The sequence below is a fragment of the Aotus nancymaae genome, unplaced genomic scaffold, assembly GCF_030222135.1.
Source record: "Aotus nancymaae isolate 86718 unplaced genomic scaffold, 86718_ANA_hifiasm-v0.15.2.pri h1tg000040l, whole genome shotgun sequence".
NCBI classification, from domain to species: domain Eukaryota; kingdom Metazoa; phylum Chordata; class Mammalia; order Primates; family Aotidae; genus Aotus; species Aotus nancymaae.
The window spans coordinates 95,891,453-95,908,375 of NW_026988454.1; the positions used below are offsets into that span (position 1 = coordinate 95,891,453).

Genomic DNA, 16,923 nt, shown 5'->3' on the forward strand with positions numbered 1-16,923 from the left:
AGGACTCCACCAGGTGGGCTGTGAGTAGAAAAGAAAAGGGCAAGAGCATGGATATTAAGTTTACCTGATTCACAGTTCATCAGTGAGCTGGGAGAGGCCGAAGATGTAAGGACTTTTTTGGAAAAAAAAAATAACCAAATGAAAATAAGAAGCAATGCTATTGTTTTTTTAATTAAATAAAAATTAAATCAATTAGAAAATAAAATTTAAAAATTTCAAGAAGCCGGGTGCAGTGGGGCACAACTATCATCCCAGTTACTCAGAACCCCCTGAGGCCAGAAGCTCAAGCCTGTAGTGAGCTATGATCATGCCACTGCACTCCAGCTTGGCTGACAGAGTGAGACCTGAGACCCTGTCAATTAAAAAAAAAGTTCAAGGAATCAAAAACAATTCAAAATAACAGTGATTTTTGAGATAATTGGATCTTCTGACCTCAAGAGTCCCTGTTTTTGAACTAACCACCCATGTCTGTCAAGACAAGGCCAGAGATAGGCCATGCTGAGTGGGTGGGAAGGCGGGCGATGTGGGGCCTCTTGGGAATTCTCTTGACATGCTGAGGTTCTGGAGAGAGGATGTGGCATGCGTGGTAGCGATGCTGATAACATGTATCTCCCTAGGTTTATGCTCCTTGTAACATGCTTTCCCCTCATTAACAGAGGATAGTATGTTGCTTCTTTGCAGGTACAGCGTCTTCCGCTCAACTCTGGTAATCTCAAGAGTTTAAGAAGAAACAACAACTAGGGGGCTTGATATTACATTTTATCAGGATTTCCAACCATGAGGTAGAGAGAGGGAATGTATATTTAGTAATAGGCATGGCACTTTGAAAAAGTTACTTGATCGTCTGGTTCCTCAACTTTCTTATCGGGGGAATAAGGGTAACTTCAGTTCTACCTTATAATGTTGTTGTGAGAATTAAATGGCATTAGCCTTTGAGCATTTTCAATAGAGGGAGGCACATCATGAAGTGTTAGCTATGAGGACAATGACAAATAATGACTGTTGGCTGTTAGACCCTCTGCCTCTCAACTCATTTAATTCTCAAAACAATTGTTTTTATGTAAGTATTTTCAATCTGTTTCACAGTTAAGGCATCTAGTTACAGAAAGGTGAAGTAACTGTTTCAACTAGTAAGCTTCAGAATAAACAGGGATTGAAACCTGGGGTGATTGGTCACCAAGGCTCCCACGAGTTTCCACACCTCCGCCTCCCAGTGGGCACATTTTTACTGGAAACTCAGTCCTCTGAAAGCTTCCACTGTATTCCTATAGCAGTTCTGAAAGCTGCCATTGTGCTCCTATAGCAGATCTAAAAGCATCTACTGTGTTCCTATAGGACCTTGCCTGGATCTTTCTGGTGAATTTTCCCATATCCTGATTTTATTTTTTTCTTTTCAGCAAACTTTACCCTGTTAATCCCTCCTTCAGTGTAACCTTGTTAGCTTTGAGGACACACCCCTAGGCCTGGGCTTACAGAGTTGCTTCTCCCCACCCCTTTCTTCTGCTTCAGTTTAAAGCATCACGAGATGCCTCTGGTTCTCTCCCTTTGCTTTTAGTCCTCACCAGGGCAGGAGGGACCAAGGCTGCGTCCAGAACTCACACTCCTAGGGTGACCGTGAAGGGGTCGTGAGGGAGCAGTGACTCCCTTCCAACCCCTTCTTCATAAAGACTGTTGGCAACCAAAGAAATCAACTGGGAAAATGAAGACCTGCTGGTAAGACAATAACTCTGGGAAAAGTGGCAGGGAGACTGGGCTGGGGGTCCTCAGAACCAACGGTGCGTATTTTTGCAGCAGTGGTAGGATGAGAGTAGGTGAGCTGCAAGGTGAGAGAGAGAGACAGCAATGAGAGAGTAAGACAAGAGAGAGGAAGCGTGAGAAACAGAAGAGAGATGCAAAAAAAGAGACAGAGGGAGGGAAAGAAAGTGATAGCCATGGAAAAAAGAGAGGCAGGAAATCAAAGATGAAAGAAACTAGAGACAAGGAAATACTGAGACAGGTAGATACTGAGAAAATGAGATCAATAAAACAACAGGGACAGTGGGGTCTGGAAACATATGAATTCCTTACATCTGTCAGTAAGATTTCAAGGGAAAAATGAAAGAAAAAAAAAAAAAAACTATACTGAGATTTGATCACCTTACATTAATTAGGTTTACCAGGTTTGAAAACATGAAAGTAGTTCCCATCTGCAGGGACTCTGGTTTGAATCACTTTTCTTCTCTCTTCTTCAGGAAAATTCCAGTTTTCTTCTTTGTGTGCGGTTTCCTGGAACTCTGGGCATCTGCGGCTGTCAAGCGTCGCCCCAGTAAGGGCCATAGTTTCTAGACTTTGAAAGATCACTTATTCCCAGAAATGATCAGGCAGGGCCATGGCTGACTGAAGACTGAGTGAGGCATCCATGGTCCTTCACACCTTCACTCTTCAATCCTGCTTTGGGGCATGGGGATATGCTAGTGGCTGACTTTCCATGGTCAATGCTGGGTATGGAAAGTAAGTCTCGCCAGTAACCACAGTTGGCAGGAAGGCCAATCTGTGTGCTGTGGTGCCTAGTGCAGTGCCTAGTACGGATGGTGATTGGTAAATGTAGGGTGAATACATGGATGAATGAATGAATAGATGGATGGACGGATGGACCTCAACAATTTAGGGTCAGGGGAGTATAAAGAGCATGTTTGATGTAACATGATGAATAGGCCCATGTGTTTTGTTTGGCTTTTGAGATGGAGTCTCACTCTGTCACCCAGGCTGGACTGCAGTGATGCCATCTCGGCTCACTGAAACCTCCACCTCCCAGGTTCAAGTGATTCTCTCGCCTCAGCCTCCTGAGTAGCTGGGACTACAGGCATGTGCCACCACACCTGGCTAATTTTTTGTAATTTTAGTAGAGATGGGGTTTCATCATGTTGGTCAGGCTAGTTACAAACTCTTAACCTCAGGTGATCCACCTGCCTCAGCATCCCAAAGTGCTGGGATTACAGGCATGAGCCATGGTGCCTGGCCCATGTTTTGTAACTTAATAATACTTTTTCTGAAGTCTAGAGAGTCTCTGTTGTCAGATGAATATTAGCAAGGCGCTGAAGTTGGATAGTTACAAGAAGCCTTCTGTGGTGGTGAAAAAATTCTCACTCTCTATGACCTTCCACTTGTATAAGGAGAACACAATTCCATTCTATGATTTCTTATCAAATAGAGGGTTAATCCTTCTCATGATTATTTTCTTCTTCTCTTTACTCTTCCCAGTTCTAAGATGCTTGCAGTAATCTAGTTTGGACCTTTATTTGATCTCTTAGAATGAATTTATGAAATCAAATGCATTCTCTACATTTTATTTATGATTAGTGAATCTCAAGACTTCTCAGACGCCTATATCTGACAAAGATTCCTAAAAACTCCACTCTCCAGAAGCCCCACTGAACTGGACCAAGGCTGGCTCTAAATCTTATTGGAATCCTAAAATTTGTGGTGTTTAAGGAATGTTTTCTAGCCCAAACCACCAGAAATTTTCCAAACAGACTTCTGACCCTGTGCCATTCAGGACATCATTCAGCTTTGGTTTCAAAAGGAACAAATGCCTAACCTCTCCAAAAGGAACATTTTCCCAGCACAGATTATTAAGACAACTTTGTGCATTGCATCCATCCCTCCCAGGATGAGTTGCAGGTGGATGGATTATAATCATAGAGGCATGGAATTAAAGCAAAACATGCTACCTCTAAGCAAGCTGGTATAATGTTAAATTTTAAATAGTTATTATTATTGGTACATCCTGAAATCTTTAGAGTGAATGAAGTAGAATGACATGCTATCTCTTTTGCAGGATACCCTGTCAATTCCAGTTCTAATGGTGGAGATGAACTCTGTCCAAAGATCAGGATTGGCCAAGATGACTTACCAGGTGAGTAGCAATGTACTGTATTGAAAATGCATGCTTTCTATAAACCTGGCATATTCTTTTATTTGAGAAAGTTGTGGAAAGGAATAAAACCAATCTCATTTTAGACTTTTCATTTTGTATTCCCATTCTATAGGGTTTGATCTGATCTCTCAGTTCCAGGTAGATAAAGCAGCATCTAGAAGAGCTATCCAGAGAGTAGTGGGATCAACTACATTACAGGTGGCTTACAAATTGGGAAACAATGTAGACTTCAGGATTCCAACTAGGTAATCTATCAAAAATATTTTAATCTAATTATCTGACTCAAATGCATTAAAAATGGATAGCTATACAATGTTAGGGTTTTCTCATGCTCAGTGTTTCTTAGATTATAATTGTATTTAAAGATGAAGAAATTTATTTACATATCTATCTTCAGTTCCTGAATACTGCATTTCATGTTTTCAGTATGTAATTTACTTTCCATTCCAGGAAAAAGTATCACTGAGACTATTATACATTGATTTAGGACATGTTCTTATTACCCTGCTTTCTGTTTTTCTATAATTTTTTTGGTTTTGACTGAAAGGACCCTCTGTGAAAAGTGCCAGAGGGTAAGCATAAATTTAACTAGGAGCCACAGAGTGGTTAGAAGACTCACAATGGTGCTGTTCAAGTGTCCTGGTGCTGAAATAGAGCCACACATCCACTGCTTGGCTCCTGGCAGACATCAAACCAAAGCAAAACTAAAATAATTTTAATAGAAACAATGATAGTAATACCGACAACAACAAATCTCCCACTTCACTGATTTCTTTCTCTGGAACTAAGACTTTTGTTCTTTATTTATAACTGAGGTACTTTAGTGTATAAGTGTTGAGTCCTGTCATTATGAATGATCTCAGCAATTTAGTTTTGATATCACCTAAATACCTTATTTGATTATTATAATTATTATATGCTTTAGCACACTATAAGAAAACTAGAATTAAGATTCCTTTGGTAGATAAATGAGATAATTAGGTCTTTGATAAAAATTAAGGTATAAAGGTAAATAATGATTCATTAGGACATTAAAATAATATAGAAACTCAATGCATATAAAAACAAAAACTTTGGACAAATTAGAATAATCTAACAGTGCCAGACTGCAGCTAGGAATCCATATTTTGAACATATTATATATTATTGCATAATATGATAATAGTACATTGTATAAGCTCTTTTTATAAATTTACTAATTATCATTAATCTCATTCTCATCACAATCCTGTGATGTAGAGGCACTATTAACCTTTTTTTTTTTTTAATCGGGGAGCCCAAAAAGTTTAATTTACTTGCATAAGGTGACTGGGTTGGAACGTGCTGGAAAGACTGAATCCCAGGCAGAATGGTTGCAAAGGCTGTACTTCTAACCACTACTTCATACTGACTCTGGAAAAGCACTCACATCTGGAAAGATTAAAAGCATAACAGGGATATTCACTTCTTTTTCCTCATTATTTCTTTTCATGGACAGAAGTGCCAGTTGTGTTGCTAAATAGGCTTTAAAAATTCTGTTTTTTCTTTCCTAAATAATTAAGCAAAACACGAGGTCCTCAGTGCTGACCTAATTTTCTCTTCTAAGATTTGAGGTACTGTCATTAACTCTTAAGTTCAGAGACTGATCATTTGAGGCCACGTGGCTTCCTTACCTCCTGCTCATCTTTGTTGTTGTTTTTCTCAAAATGCCTAGAGCTATCACTAAATAGTGTACCTGGGATATATCCAATGTCTCACGTTCGCTACCCTTGACTCCTTGTCCCCATAAAGACTAAAAAATCTGGTTTTACTGTCAAGGCTAATTAAAAGATGAGGAAAGAGGAGGAAGAAATCAGGAAAACAAAGTAGGGGAATAAAAAGAGGAGGAAAGTTAGAGGGCTGAGACATGGTTAATTCCAAGTAAATAGTAAAGTTTATTCTTGGGAAAGTACTTAGACTATGTTTACTTCAGTTCCCTCAGTTTAAAATTAGGAATAATAACTATGTCATAAGGTTGCTATGCAGAGTAGGTGTTCATAACTGGAGAATGCCTGAAGAGCCCAATCCACAGTGGTATTGGATAAGTGTTTATTATTAGTGGTGAAGAGCACTAGAAGAAGAGAATCTATGTATGTGAAAGTCTTTTCTCCTTAGAGGAGCCTTTCTTTTCAATCTTCCCTCCAAGTGCTGCTAATTCAAAAGCTGGGTGACAAGGAGACTAGGGATGGGAATTGCTTTTGGTCATACAGGGAGTAGACAATGTTGGTCTAAAGGGAAGTTCTGTGCTAGGCCCTGAGACAGTGAAAGAAACTATTAGCAGGATCTTTGTGGGAGGAAAATATTATGGTATGTGGAACTAACGTGATAGAGTCACAATTTATCATTATTTATCTTTTCTATTTTTTGAAAGACTTAAGAGACACATACTTTTTTTTTTTTTGCTGCTTTTTATTCCTTATTTGAGGCATAATAGTTTTACACTCTCAACTCACACTAACAAACATCTTGTTATTTTCCTTAAAAACACAGTCCTTAGCTATATGGGGGTTAAGGTCACAAATGTTTCAAGGTCCAAACACTAATCTTTCATTCAAACTCTTATGATTCTTCATTTAAGGTACTCTTTGAAGACTGCAATATAATGAAATAAATCATTTATAGATGTAGCTTCTTTTAAATTATGTATGCTGTCAAGTTTACTTATTGATGTGCATAGCATATTTGCAAGAAAGAATTTCAGATGTTCCAAGAAAAGACAATGGAGCTGACTGTTGTATGACTTAGACTTGTGAAACTTTTAAGGGGTCTTAGGTATATACAAATACAAATATATTTTATTAATATGAATATCAAAATAAATTTTATTTTCTTACTATGCTATACTAGCCTAGTTTAAAATATCAATAACATGATAATCTAAATTATTTCTATACATATTCACACACATATATTATCTTCATATATACTGAGAGAAAGGACAGCTACCATTAGTTTTTAACAACGTCTATATAAATGAGGTATTCATTTAGCAATCTCAAACCTATCCTCCATCATTTTAAATTAATTATTTTCTTTTTTTAGTTTTTGGCATTACTTACACCAAGTCAAAGGTAAATTAAGACATTATGTCCTTTTCTACCCTTAACATAATCTCCTTGTTCATCGAGTGGGAAAGTTTGAATGAAACACAAATTGGGAGAACTCCCTCAGTTAACCTCAGGATGTGTTTTCACAAGAGTCACCTACACACATTACTGTGACTTCCAGAATAGAAACAAAATAAATGTTTTAAAAGAACTGATTAAATTCCACAGTTTTGCTCAGTATATTGATAGACAGATATATAGATAACACAGATCAGGTCATTTTTGAAGCCTGGAAAAATAATGCTTAAGGAAAAGAAGAAAAAGCATTAGTATTTCTCTTCCTTTTGAAAAAACTCACACTTTAACAATAACTGTCTTGGACAAAAATAAGAAAATAGATTATTTAAGCAACTAGTTAAATCCAGATCATTAATTTAGAAGAATCATCAAAATAATCTGTTTATAATTTAAATGGACATTTCCCCAATTTCACATTTAAGTAAAACTTTGAAAACTTATCTCACAGTTCCAAATTTATTGAGGTAAGTTAGGTAAGATGTACAAACTCTCATAAGGTTTTATAATTATACAGTAGGCAGTGCATTTTATTGTAAGTAGCGAATCTTAGCTTCTTCTCTAGAGGTTATTCTGGAATAGGCATAATTCTGAAATACGTAAAGTCAAAGAAAATGTGACAAACTGATAATCAGAAAATATATTAAAAACAGATATCTGCAGTGATGTAGTAGAGAGTTTCATATGGGGAAAATAGGTCAGTAAATGGTTCTTGCATAATTTTTTTCTTTAGTTCCATACTGAATATTAAAAATGTACACTTGATGGATGTAAAACATAGGTAGTGAACTGAAAACTTTGCAGTAAGAAGAATACACATCGCCAGTGATAAAAATGTCTATGGATAAGATAATTCATCCCATACTCTAAATACAAACCAGTCATATTACAAAATAATGGTTAAAAAATTACTTGTATGATAAAAGAGTATTCAGATGAAAAATTTAACAGTTTTGTCATCTTTAGAAAACTAACAAAGTGATAAAATTTGTTGAGATAGTTGAACCATTTTATTGAAGACTTGTAAAAATCTTTGCATAGAAAGAAGTTAAAGATATGTTTATGTTGTTTTAAGACATAATAAAGTTTTATAATTAAAAGCAAAGTAAAGATAGAAGATCTTAGCAGATTAAAGAGGGCTACATAACAAGAATTTGACTTGAAGAAAGGTTATTTGGGATTCTGGGTCCTGGTCCATAACTGTTCTCAGAAATATAAAATTTGTATTGTTTAGCAGAGAAAATTCATTAGCCTTTCTTCCTTACTTAGGAATTTTTCTATGCTCAGAAGGAGGAAGGTAAAAAGACAATGTTCAAGTCCTTGAAAGACGATGCTTACATTTAACATGCTAAGTTTTAAAGTTCAGTCTTCAGCTTTTAGCAGCTTGGCTTCAACAGAAGCATATCCAGGTAGCTGGTGCAGCTCCAGACCACAGTCTCTATAGGGGGTAGAGATGCCTCAGGGACACTACTGGTTTTTTTCTGCCATTTAAAGCAGTAAAGGAGTTAGCAATGATACAGACTTAGTTGGCAGATTAAGGAACAATTGAGTTGCAGTAGAGAAGTAAGAACTGGTCACTTTCACTTATCACCCATCCAGTGTTAAGCTGCTACTTTAACATCGTAATTTAAACTCCCTAAAAAAAGATAAACATCCTCAGTGTGAAGAAGCTTCTGAAGTCCCCACAGTTACTGATTCTCAAAATACTTACATGGGTCAAGGATACAATTGTGGAATGGAATACCCAAGCAATTATAGAAATAACAAATAATCTTAACATGTTACATTAAAACAAAAAATAGAAGCTGCTAGCTGCTTTAATTAAATCATTTCATAAGCTAGTACAGCTGATTTACATTCCTCATGATCTCCTCTCTCACTTGTGAATGAAATGTTGCCAAGAACTTTGCAAGAATGTATTTTTTGGCTGAGACGAAATTGCTGAACAGTAGCTCTTTGGATAGTATAAATAGTAATTTTGTTGGGATTATGTGGCATTGGGAATCTTCCTTAGCGATGAGGGAGGGTGTTTTTAAAATGTGTATTTTAAGATGGACCATGAATGTGCATGAATGATTGAACTACTGTGAAAGTCTTTATGAACAGCCATGAAATAACAAAAGGTACATAGTTTTTTACACTGTAGCCTTTTGTAGGTCTGGCATCTTAAAATGGCCTCGAAAGGGAATACGGTAAATATGCATGGGTACAGGAAACAAGATTCATATTTACTATTTAAAAATTTTACTCAGGAATTTATATCCCAGTGGACTGCCTGAAGAATATTCCTTCTTGACGACATTTCGGATGACTGGAAGCACACTCAAAAAGAACTGGAGCATTTGGCAGATTCAGGATTCCTCTGGGAAGGAGCAAGTTGGCATAAAGATTAATGGGCAAACACAATCTGTTGCATTTTCATACAAGGGTCTGGATGGAAGTCTCCAAACGGCAGCCTTTTCGAATTTGCCCTCCTTGTTTGATTCCCAGTGGCATAAGATCATGATTGGCGTGGAGAGGAGTAGTGCTACTCTTTTTGTTGACTGCAACAGGATTGAATCTTTACCTATAAAGCCAAGAGGCCCAATTGACATCGACGGCTCTGCTGTGCTGGGTAAACTTGCAGATAACCCTCAAGTTTCTGTTCCAGTAAGTATAAAACCACACACTATGGCAGATTAAAGCAAGACTGAATTGGTAAAAATTAATATCTCAGGCATCTTTGATAATCAGCTGAGTGTAGCATGTCCCAGATGGAATTTGGAATCAGAGGAAGTTAAGTAGATACCTTCTGGTCTTGACGAGCTTAACATTGGAAAGTGTTACACGTCCACCTAGGGCACTCCGAATCTTTCTGAGGCAACTTAGAAAGAAAGCCATACTGATGTGGCACATACTGTGTACACATAACTAATGAGGATATTCAAAGTAAGGTTAAGGTGGGTGACAGATTCAGTTAGTCAAGAATCCCATGATTCTTGGAAGCAGTGACCTTCGAAATGAAAGGATTCAAATTGGCAAAAAGAGAGGAGAAACAACATTCTAGCTGAGGGAAATACCATTAAGAGAAAAAGAGAATATGCAGACCACATTCAAAGGTCTAGGGACTGGCTGATTTAGATGAGATATATATATATATGAAAATATACGTGTGTGTGTGTGTGTGTGTGTGTGAGAGTGAGAGAGAGAGAGAGAGAGGAGGGTGAGAGATATTATCTTCAGAGTGGTGAGAGATGAGATTAGAAAGCCATATGATGTCTGGTCAACAAAAATGGAAGTCATATAGATGCATAATATTGATTCATTTAGAAGTAAGTCTTGCATGACATATTGTAGAAGTGAAGGATTTTAGAGCTCTATTCATGATTTTACTGCAGAGATCCCCAGACAGAAAGGTAAGGAATTATATGTTAACACAATAATTGTGCCAACTAGTACCAGATAGTTCTATCATTTTGATTTGTTATACTTTGAACAATGCTTTTAAAGGATATTTTATAATATGATATGAATTTAGAAAATATTTCTTAGAGGACAAGTATTCTTTTGAAGGAAACGAAGGAATTTAGAGCTCAATAAATAAACCATGGATGCCAACCTCTCTTTCTCTCATGCTAGTGTGGAGTTGTTAAATTGTAGTCACGAAACCCATATCATGGAGGGTAGCAGGGTGATACAATGATTTCAAACTCTTTCTGTGCACGTCTCCAAAGAAGAAAAGGTTATCAGGATTTCAGTAATGGAATTGTTCAAATAACATGTTTTCGACGGAAGAATTATGATTAGTGTGAAGGGTAGTGTGAAATTTCTATATTCTGTGATGGACAGGAAGCAATCTGTAACTGCCATGTTACTACTCTGGCTTGTAGACTCTTGAGAAAGTATTTCTTCATTTAATGAGTTATCACACCTCAAGTGGGTGGGTTAGAAAGTCGATGGGACTACTGTTGTGCCATCTTGAAATTCTGTGCAGCAAGATCTTTGCAATGACACTGGAAAGGTTCTCAGACAACATTGAACTTCTGCAAATATCTGTTCATTTCTGGACCATGGGTGAAGGGGAAGATACTTTAGGCTACCTCCTCATTGCTATAAATATCAATCAAGTATTTAAAAAATTTATATGTTTATTCATTGGATTAAAAACACTTTAAGTCTTTATAACACTAAATTCTGTGAGCTAAGATGCTATTAAATTATCTGATTGCCAGAGCAGTAAACTAATGTCTCACTATTACTTCATTATACTATAGCCTTGTCAATAATGTCAGAGCTAATTGTAAATTTTTCTGCCAACTCTATTCTCACATCATAATGGAGACCAGTTAGTACCAATTACTTTCTATTTTATTCTACCATATGCAGAAATGCAACCAGAAACCTGGCAGCTGGTTTTACATTATGCTTCTGGTCCACCAAGGAGCTTTTCTAAATCAGTATACCACAGCCAATGTTAAAAGTACTTGAAATAGGCATGTACAAGTATCTTCCTTCAGACTGAATTCTGGCTCCCCTATCAGGAAACACAAAAAAGACTTGAGACTAACAGCCCATTAACATTCTTCCAGGTTGGCTGATGATGGTGGAGGTGTGACAGTGACAATGATAGCTAAACTAGATCGAGGTTATAGGCCAAAACAATCCTATCTACATTTAATGACTGGAAGTGACAAGGTGAAACTCAAACTTCTCACCAAAATGTATTTCTCAACCTTCATTTTATGTAAGATAAAGAATTAGAAAACTATGTAAGAAAAGCCAACTTACACTTTGAGAAAAAAGTCAACTTAACATGCTTCATATACCAATTCAGAGTTTTTGAAATGCTTTTATTCCCATTAACTTATTTGATTATTGCAACAAACTTGTAAGATAGAAAGTATAGATAGTGTTATCTCCAATTCTCAGCTGAAGAAGTGAACTCACACAGATCTATTAACTTGTAAGAAGTAGTGTTGGGCACAACATTTCTAATCTACCTTATCTTCTGCTATGCCAACTAGCTTTCCTTTGGGAAAAAGAAAAATATATGCAACCACTTTTTTTTTCTTAAAAACTCATTATTCTTACTTTGAAAGGCATTTGTGATTTGCCTTCAGAGTTTACTTTGCAGGAAAAACCAAATAAATTTTTAAAAAGTGGGACATTTATACAGTATAAAACATGTCCTCAGACAATCCTACTTGCTTATTTAGTAAACTTTTATTGAGTGTGTAAATACGGGTCTACAAAGAGAAATAAATCAAAAACTTCTTCAGTCTCTTGAGAATCAGGAGTTGAGACAAGTAAACAATCACAATATAGCATGATAAGGACCATGATAGTGACCAGTGCTGCATGCCAAGAAGCACTCAGAAAAATCTCCTCATTCAGTTAAGAGCAGGGAGGCATGAGAGTGGGGGTCAGGGATGTTTCCTAAGGGATTGATGTCTGAAAGGAGTCCAGGGGATGAATACATCATTCAGGAGAAGACAAAGTACAATGTTCCAGACAGAAGGACTCTCATTTGGAAATTCTCACATGTATCAATTCTTCCCTTTTCAAGCTTTGTTAGTGTTCTCAAACTGTTCCTCATTTTTCAAAACTGAAGGTAGTCAAACACTCATAAAAGTCCACAGACAAAGCCTGTGTGTCCATGAGTTGTCCTTTGCCCCTTGTTTTAATTTTATGGCCTAATTTCTTTTCTCTTTTATTATTATACTTTAAGTTCTGGGGTACATGTTCAGAACATGCAGATTTGTTGCATAGGTATACACAGGCCACGGTGGTTTGCTGCACCCATGAACCTGTCACCTACATTAGGTATTTCTCCTAATGCTATTCCTCCCTAGCTCCCCACCCCCCAACAGTCCCTGGTGTGTGATGTTCCCCTCCCTGCGTCCATGTGTTCTTATTTTTCAACTCCCACGTATGAGTGAGAATGTGTGCTGTTTGGTTTTCTGTTCTTATGTTAGTTTGCTGAGAATGATGGTTTCCAGCTTCATCCATGTCCCTGCAAAGACATGAGCTCATCATTTTTTATGGCTGAATATTATTCCATGGTGTATATGTGTCACATTTTCTTTCACCAGTCTATCATTGATGGGCATTTGGGTTGGTTCCAAGTCTTTGCTATTGTGAACAGTGCTGCAATAAACATAAATGTGCATGTGTCTTTATAGCAGAATGATTTATAATCCTTTGGGTATATACTCAGTAATGGGATTGCTGGGTCAAATGGTATTTCTGATTCTAGATCCTTGAGGAATCGCCACACTGTTTTCCACAATGGTTGAACTAATTTACACTCCCACCAACAGTGTAAAAGCATTCCTATTTCTCCACATCCTCTCCAGCATCTGTTGTTTCCTGACTTTTTAATGATTGCCATTCTAACTGGTGTGAGATGGTATCTCATTGTGATTTTGATTTGCATTTCTCTAATGACCAGTGATGATGAGATTTTTTTCATATGCTTATTGGCTGAATAAATGTCTTCTTTTGAGAAGTGTCTGTTCATATCCTTCACCCGCTTTTTTATGGGGCTATTTGTTTTTTTCTTGTAAGTTCTTTGTAGATTCTGGATATTAGCCCTTTGTCAGATGGGTAGATTGCAAAAATTTTTTCATTCTGTAGGTTGTCTGTCCACTCTGATGATAGTTTCTTTTGCTGTGCAGAATCTCTTTAGTTTAATTAGATCCCATTTGTCAATTTTGGCTTTTGTTGCCATTGCTTTGGTGTTTTAGTCATGAAGTCTTTGCCCATGTCTTTGCCTATGTCCTGAATGGTATTGCCTAAGTTTTCTTATAGGGTTCTTATAGTTTTAGGCCTTACATTTAAGTCTTTAATCCATCTTGAGTTAATTTTTGTATGAGGTGTAAGGAAGGGGACCAGTTTCTGCTTTCTGCACATGGCTAGCCAGTTTTCCCAACACTATTTATTAAATAGGGAATCCTTTCCCCATTGCTTGTTTTTGTCAGGTTTGTCAAGGATGAGATGGCTGTAGATGTGTGGTGTTATTTCTGAGGCCTCTGTTCTGTTCCATTGTTCTGTATCTCTGTTTTGGTGCCGGTACCATGCTGTTTTGGTTATGCTCTAGCTTTGTTCTTTTTCTTAGGATTGTTTTGGTTATGCAGGTTCTTTTTTGGTTCCAAAAAAATTTTTAAGTAGTTTTTTTCTGCTTCTCTGAAGAAAGTCAACAGTAGCTCGATAGGGATAGTATTGAGTCTATAAATTACTTTAAGCAGTATGGCCATTTTCACAATATTGATTCTTCCTATCCAGGAGCATGGAATGTTTTTCCATTTGTTTGTGTCCTCTCTTATTTCTTTGATCAGTGGTTTGTGGTTCTCCTTGAAAAGATCCTTCACATTTCTTTTAAGTTGTATTCCTAGGTATTTAATTATCTTTGTAGCAATTGTGAATGGGAGTTCACTCATGATTTGGCCTCTGTTTGTCTATTATTGGTGTATAGGAATGCTTGCGATTTTTGCACATTGATTTTGTATCCTGAGACTTTGCTGAAATTGCTTATCAGCTTAAGGAGATTTTGTGCTGAGATGAGGGAGTTTTCTAAATATACAAACATGTCATCTGTAAACAGAAACAATTTGACTTCCTCTTTTCCTATTTGAATACCTTTTATTTCTTTCTCTTGAATTTTATGGACTATTTTCTTAGACTTCTCACCAGTTTGGCTGAAATCTAAATTTGCTGACAATTACTAAAGATGAACAATGACTACCTGTCCCTTAGAGGACTTGGAGAGTGATGGGTAGTGATGTGTACATATTCTGAGAGGTAGAAGAACTATACTGATAGGTCACCCTTCTCTCAATTTGGAGACAGCAAATATTTAATATTGCTGTGTTAGAAATTTTAAATTAAAATGAAATAGCACAAAAATAACAGAAAAACAATACGAAAAATTGTAGTTACATTTTCCTTCATGCAATTGGATTCGTTCTAATCTTTGACACCCTACATTAATAGAACACTTTTTTTTTTTCAGAGTCAACCCTTGCTTTTCTTTAGTAAATAAATCAAAAGTAAAATATCCCTTCAAAAGATATTGTCAGGTGTCAAAAAGTAGCCCTAGGAACTACATAACAAAAAATGCAATTGAAAACAGCATTTGATAGATCACTGATGCTAAAAGAGTCACTTATATGGTACTTGTTTATTTCCCCTCTGCCTATCCTATCTTTTGTCCCCTTTCCTTTTCTAAATTGAAAAAGGAAGCCAATTTCAAAAGGTTTTCATAAGCTTATGATATAGCTGTTCACGTGGTCTACAACTCAAACATATTCTCATCATTCATGGTTATTTAGTGGGCTCAGAGCATTTTATATTTTTTCCCAATTCACTGCTGAAATACATTGTTAGTTTGATTTTAAAGCAATAAATCCCACATATTCTATTCTCTTTTGTGCCAATATTTAAGGATGGTGCCATTCATCCCACTGAAAAGCTTGGTTTCCTGGCAGCATACCATAAAAACATGTTATTTTATGACAGGTTCTTTATTGTTTGTTGTCAGCATGATAACCTAGGAGAATTATTTGGTACAGCTCTATTAGAAAATAAAGTTGGCCTTTCTCCCTTTTCAGAGATATATGCTGGGAGTTTGGGCTTCTTTGAGGGGGGATAAAAGTTTATGTGGCTTAACAGACATGTGATTAAACCATTCTTCTTTTTACCTGTACATATTCCAAAGATACCAACATGGAACGTGATTAATCAGACAGACTTACTGCTTTAAAAAATATATTTTCAAATGTGTGGCTCTGTGTTTATTTTCACTAGATTCAGAGAAAATGTGATAGCTGGCAAAACTGTTGTTGGAAAAGCTATCTGTAGTTTTCTCTATCCACAGAATTGAATCACACTAACTTCCCAATGTAGAAACAATGTAAGTTTCATGAATTATAACATGGGAAAAATAAATCATGAGGCTGTGATTAGCATTATTTCTGGCATTTGAGAAACGTTATTGGAAAGTTGTGTTTTTAGTGATTTAGGAAATGCATACTATCTATTATGCATACCACTTAAACTATTAAGTTTGCTTATTAAGTTGTTTTTGACAAGTACATCTTTTACAAATGCTTTTCCAGTTGAAAGTAAAAATCAAATTAAAAAGAAGAAATGGTAATCTTTTCCATACATATTGATAGAAAACATTTATTTTAAGAAACTTTGATTTGAGTAAAACATTTTTGAATGATGTCAAAACAATTTAATTTTATTTTTTGGAGATGAAACTCAGCCTGCTGCATTGGAGACCATATTAACAACCTCAGCTGGGTTTTCCACTAGGTGGCAATGAAATGAGGAAACAGAACTAGAGCTGGTGACATAGTAGAAGCCATTTTTGGAAGTAGGGGCTGTGGATAGCTAGGATAAAAACTGCATAATTATCAGACTTGCTTTTCCTAGAAAATGAAAAACACTGATTTTTTTTATTGGCCCCAGCTGTGCCCATACAGTTGCAATAAAAAAATTAGTGTGCTATTATTTTTTTATTTCTATAAAAATGTACATGGGCTAAGACCATAAAGAAATCTTTGTTTATGTTAATCTCTTCTTGATTAGTTTTTTTGGTTACAACGTGGTGTCAGTAGAATCATGGGTTTTCAGAGCTGGAGGAAACTTTGCATCTGATCCAAACCTCTCATTTTATCATGAGGAAACTGGAACCCAGACAGGGGAAGGGAATTGCCACAAATCATAATCAAACCTGAAGTCAAATACTATCAATTCTTTCTTCACTAGATTTCTTATCCATATCTATGTACTGATTCAGTAACTATTTATTAAACACCTACTAACTTATAGGCCTCATTTTAGATGGTGGTGAAAGCAGACAGAAATTAATGCTCCAATGTC

The 16,923-nt window shown here is 36.4% G+C and overlaps 1 protein-coding gene across 2 annotated transcripts in view; it reads left to right on the top strand.

Moving 5' to 3' along the window:
- The first annotated feature begins 1,541 nt into the window (after positions 1-1,541).
- The window catches only part of COL9A1 (collagen type IX alpha 1 chain), an 88,745-nt gene continuing 73,363 nt past the window's right edge, over positions 1,542-16,923 (top strand). The window contains exons 1-5 of one of the 2 annotated variants that reach the window (XM_064360927.1): positions 1,542-1,713; positions 2,232-2,305; positions 3,818-3,895; positions 4,029-4,161; positions 9,309-9,705. In XM_064360927.1, coding sequence (XP_064216997.1) covers positions 1,700-1,713; positions 2,232-2,305; positions 3,818-3,895; positions 4,029-4,161; positions 9,309-9,705 — 696 coding nt within the window. In that variant the 5' untranslated portion in view covers positions 1,542-1,699. The remainder of the gene's footprint in view (positions 1,714-2,231; positions 2,306-3,817; positions 3,896-4,028; positions 4,162-9,308; positions 9,706-16,923) is intronic. The other variant, XM_012471880.3, reaches the window with a different exon arrangement.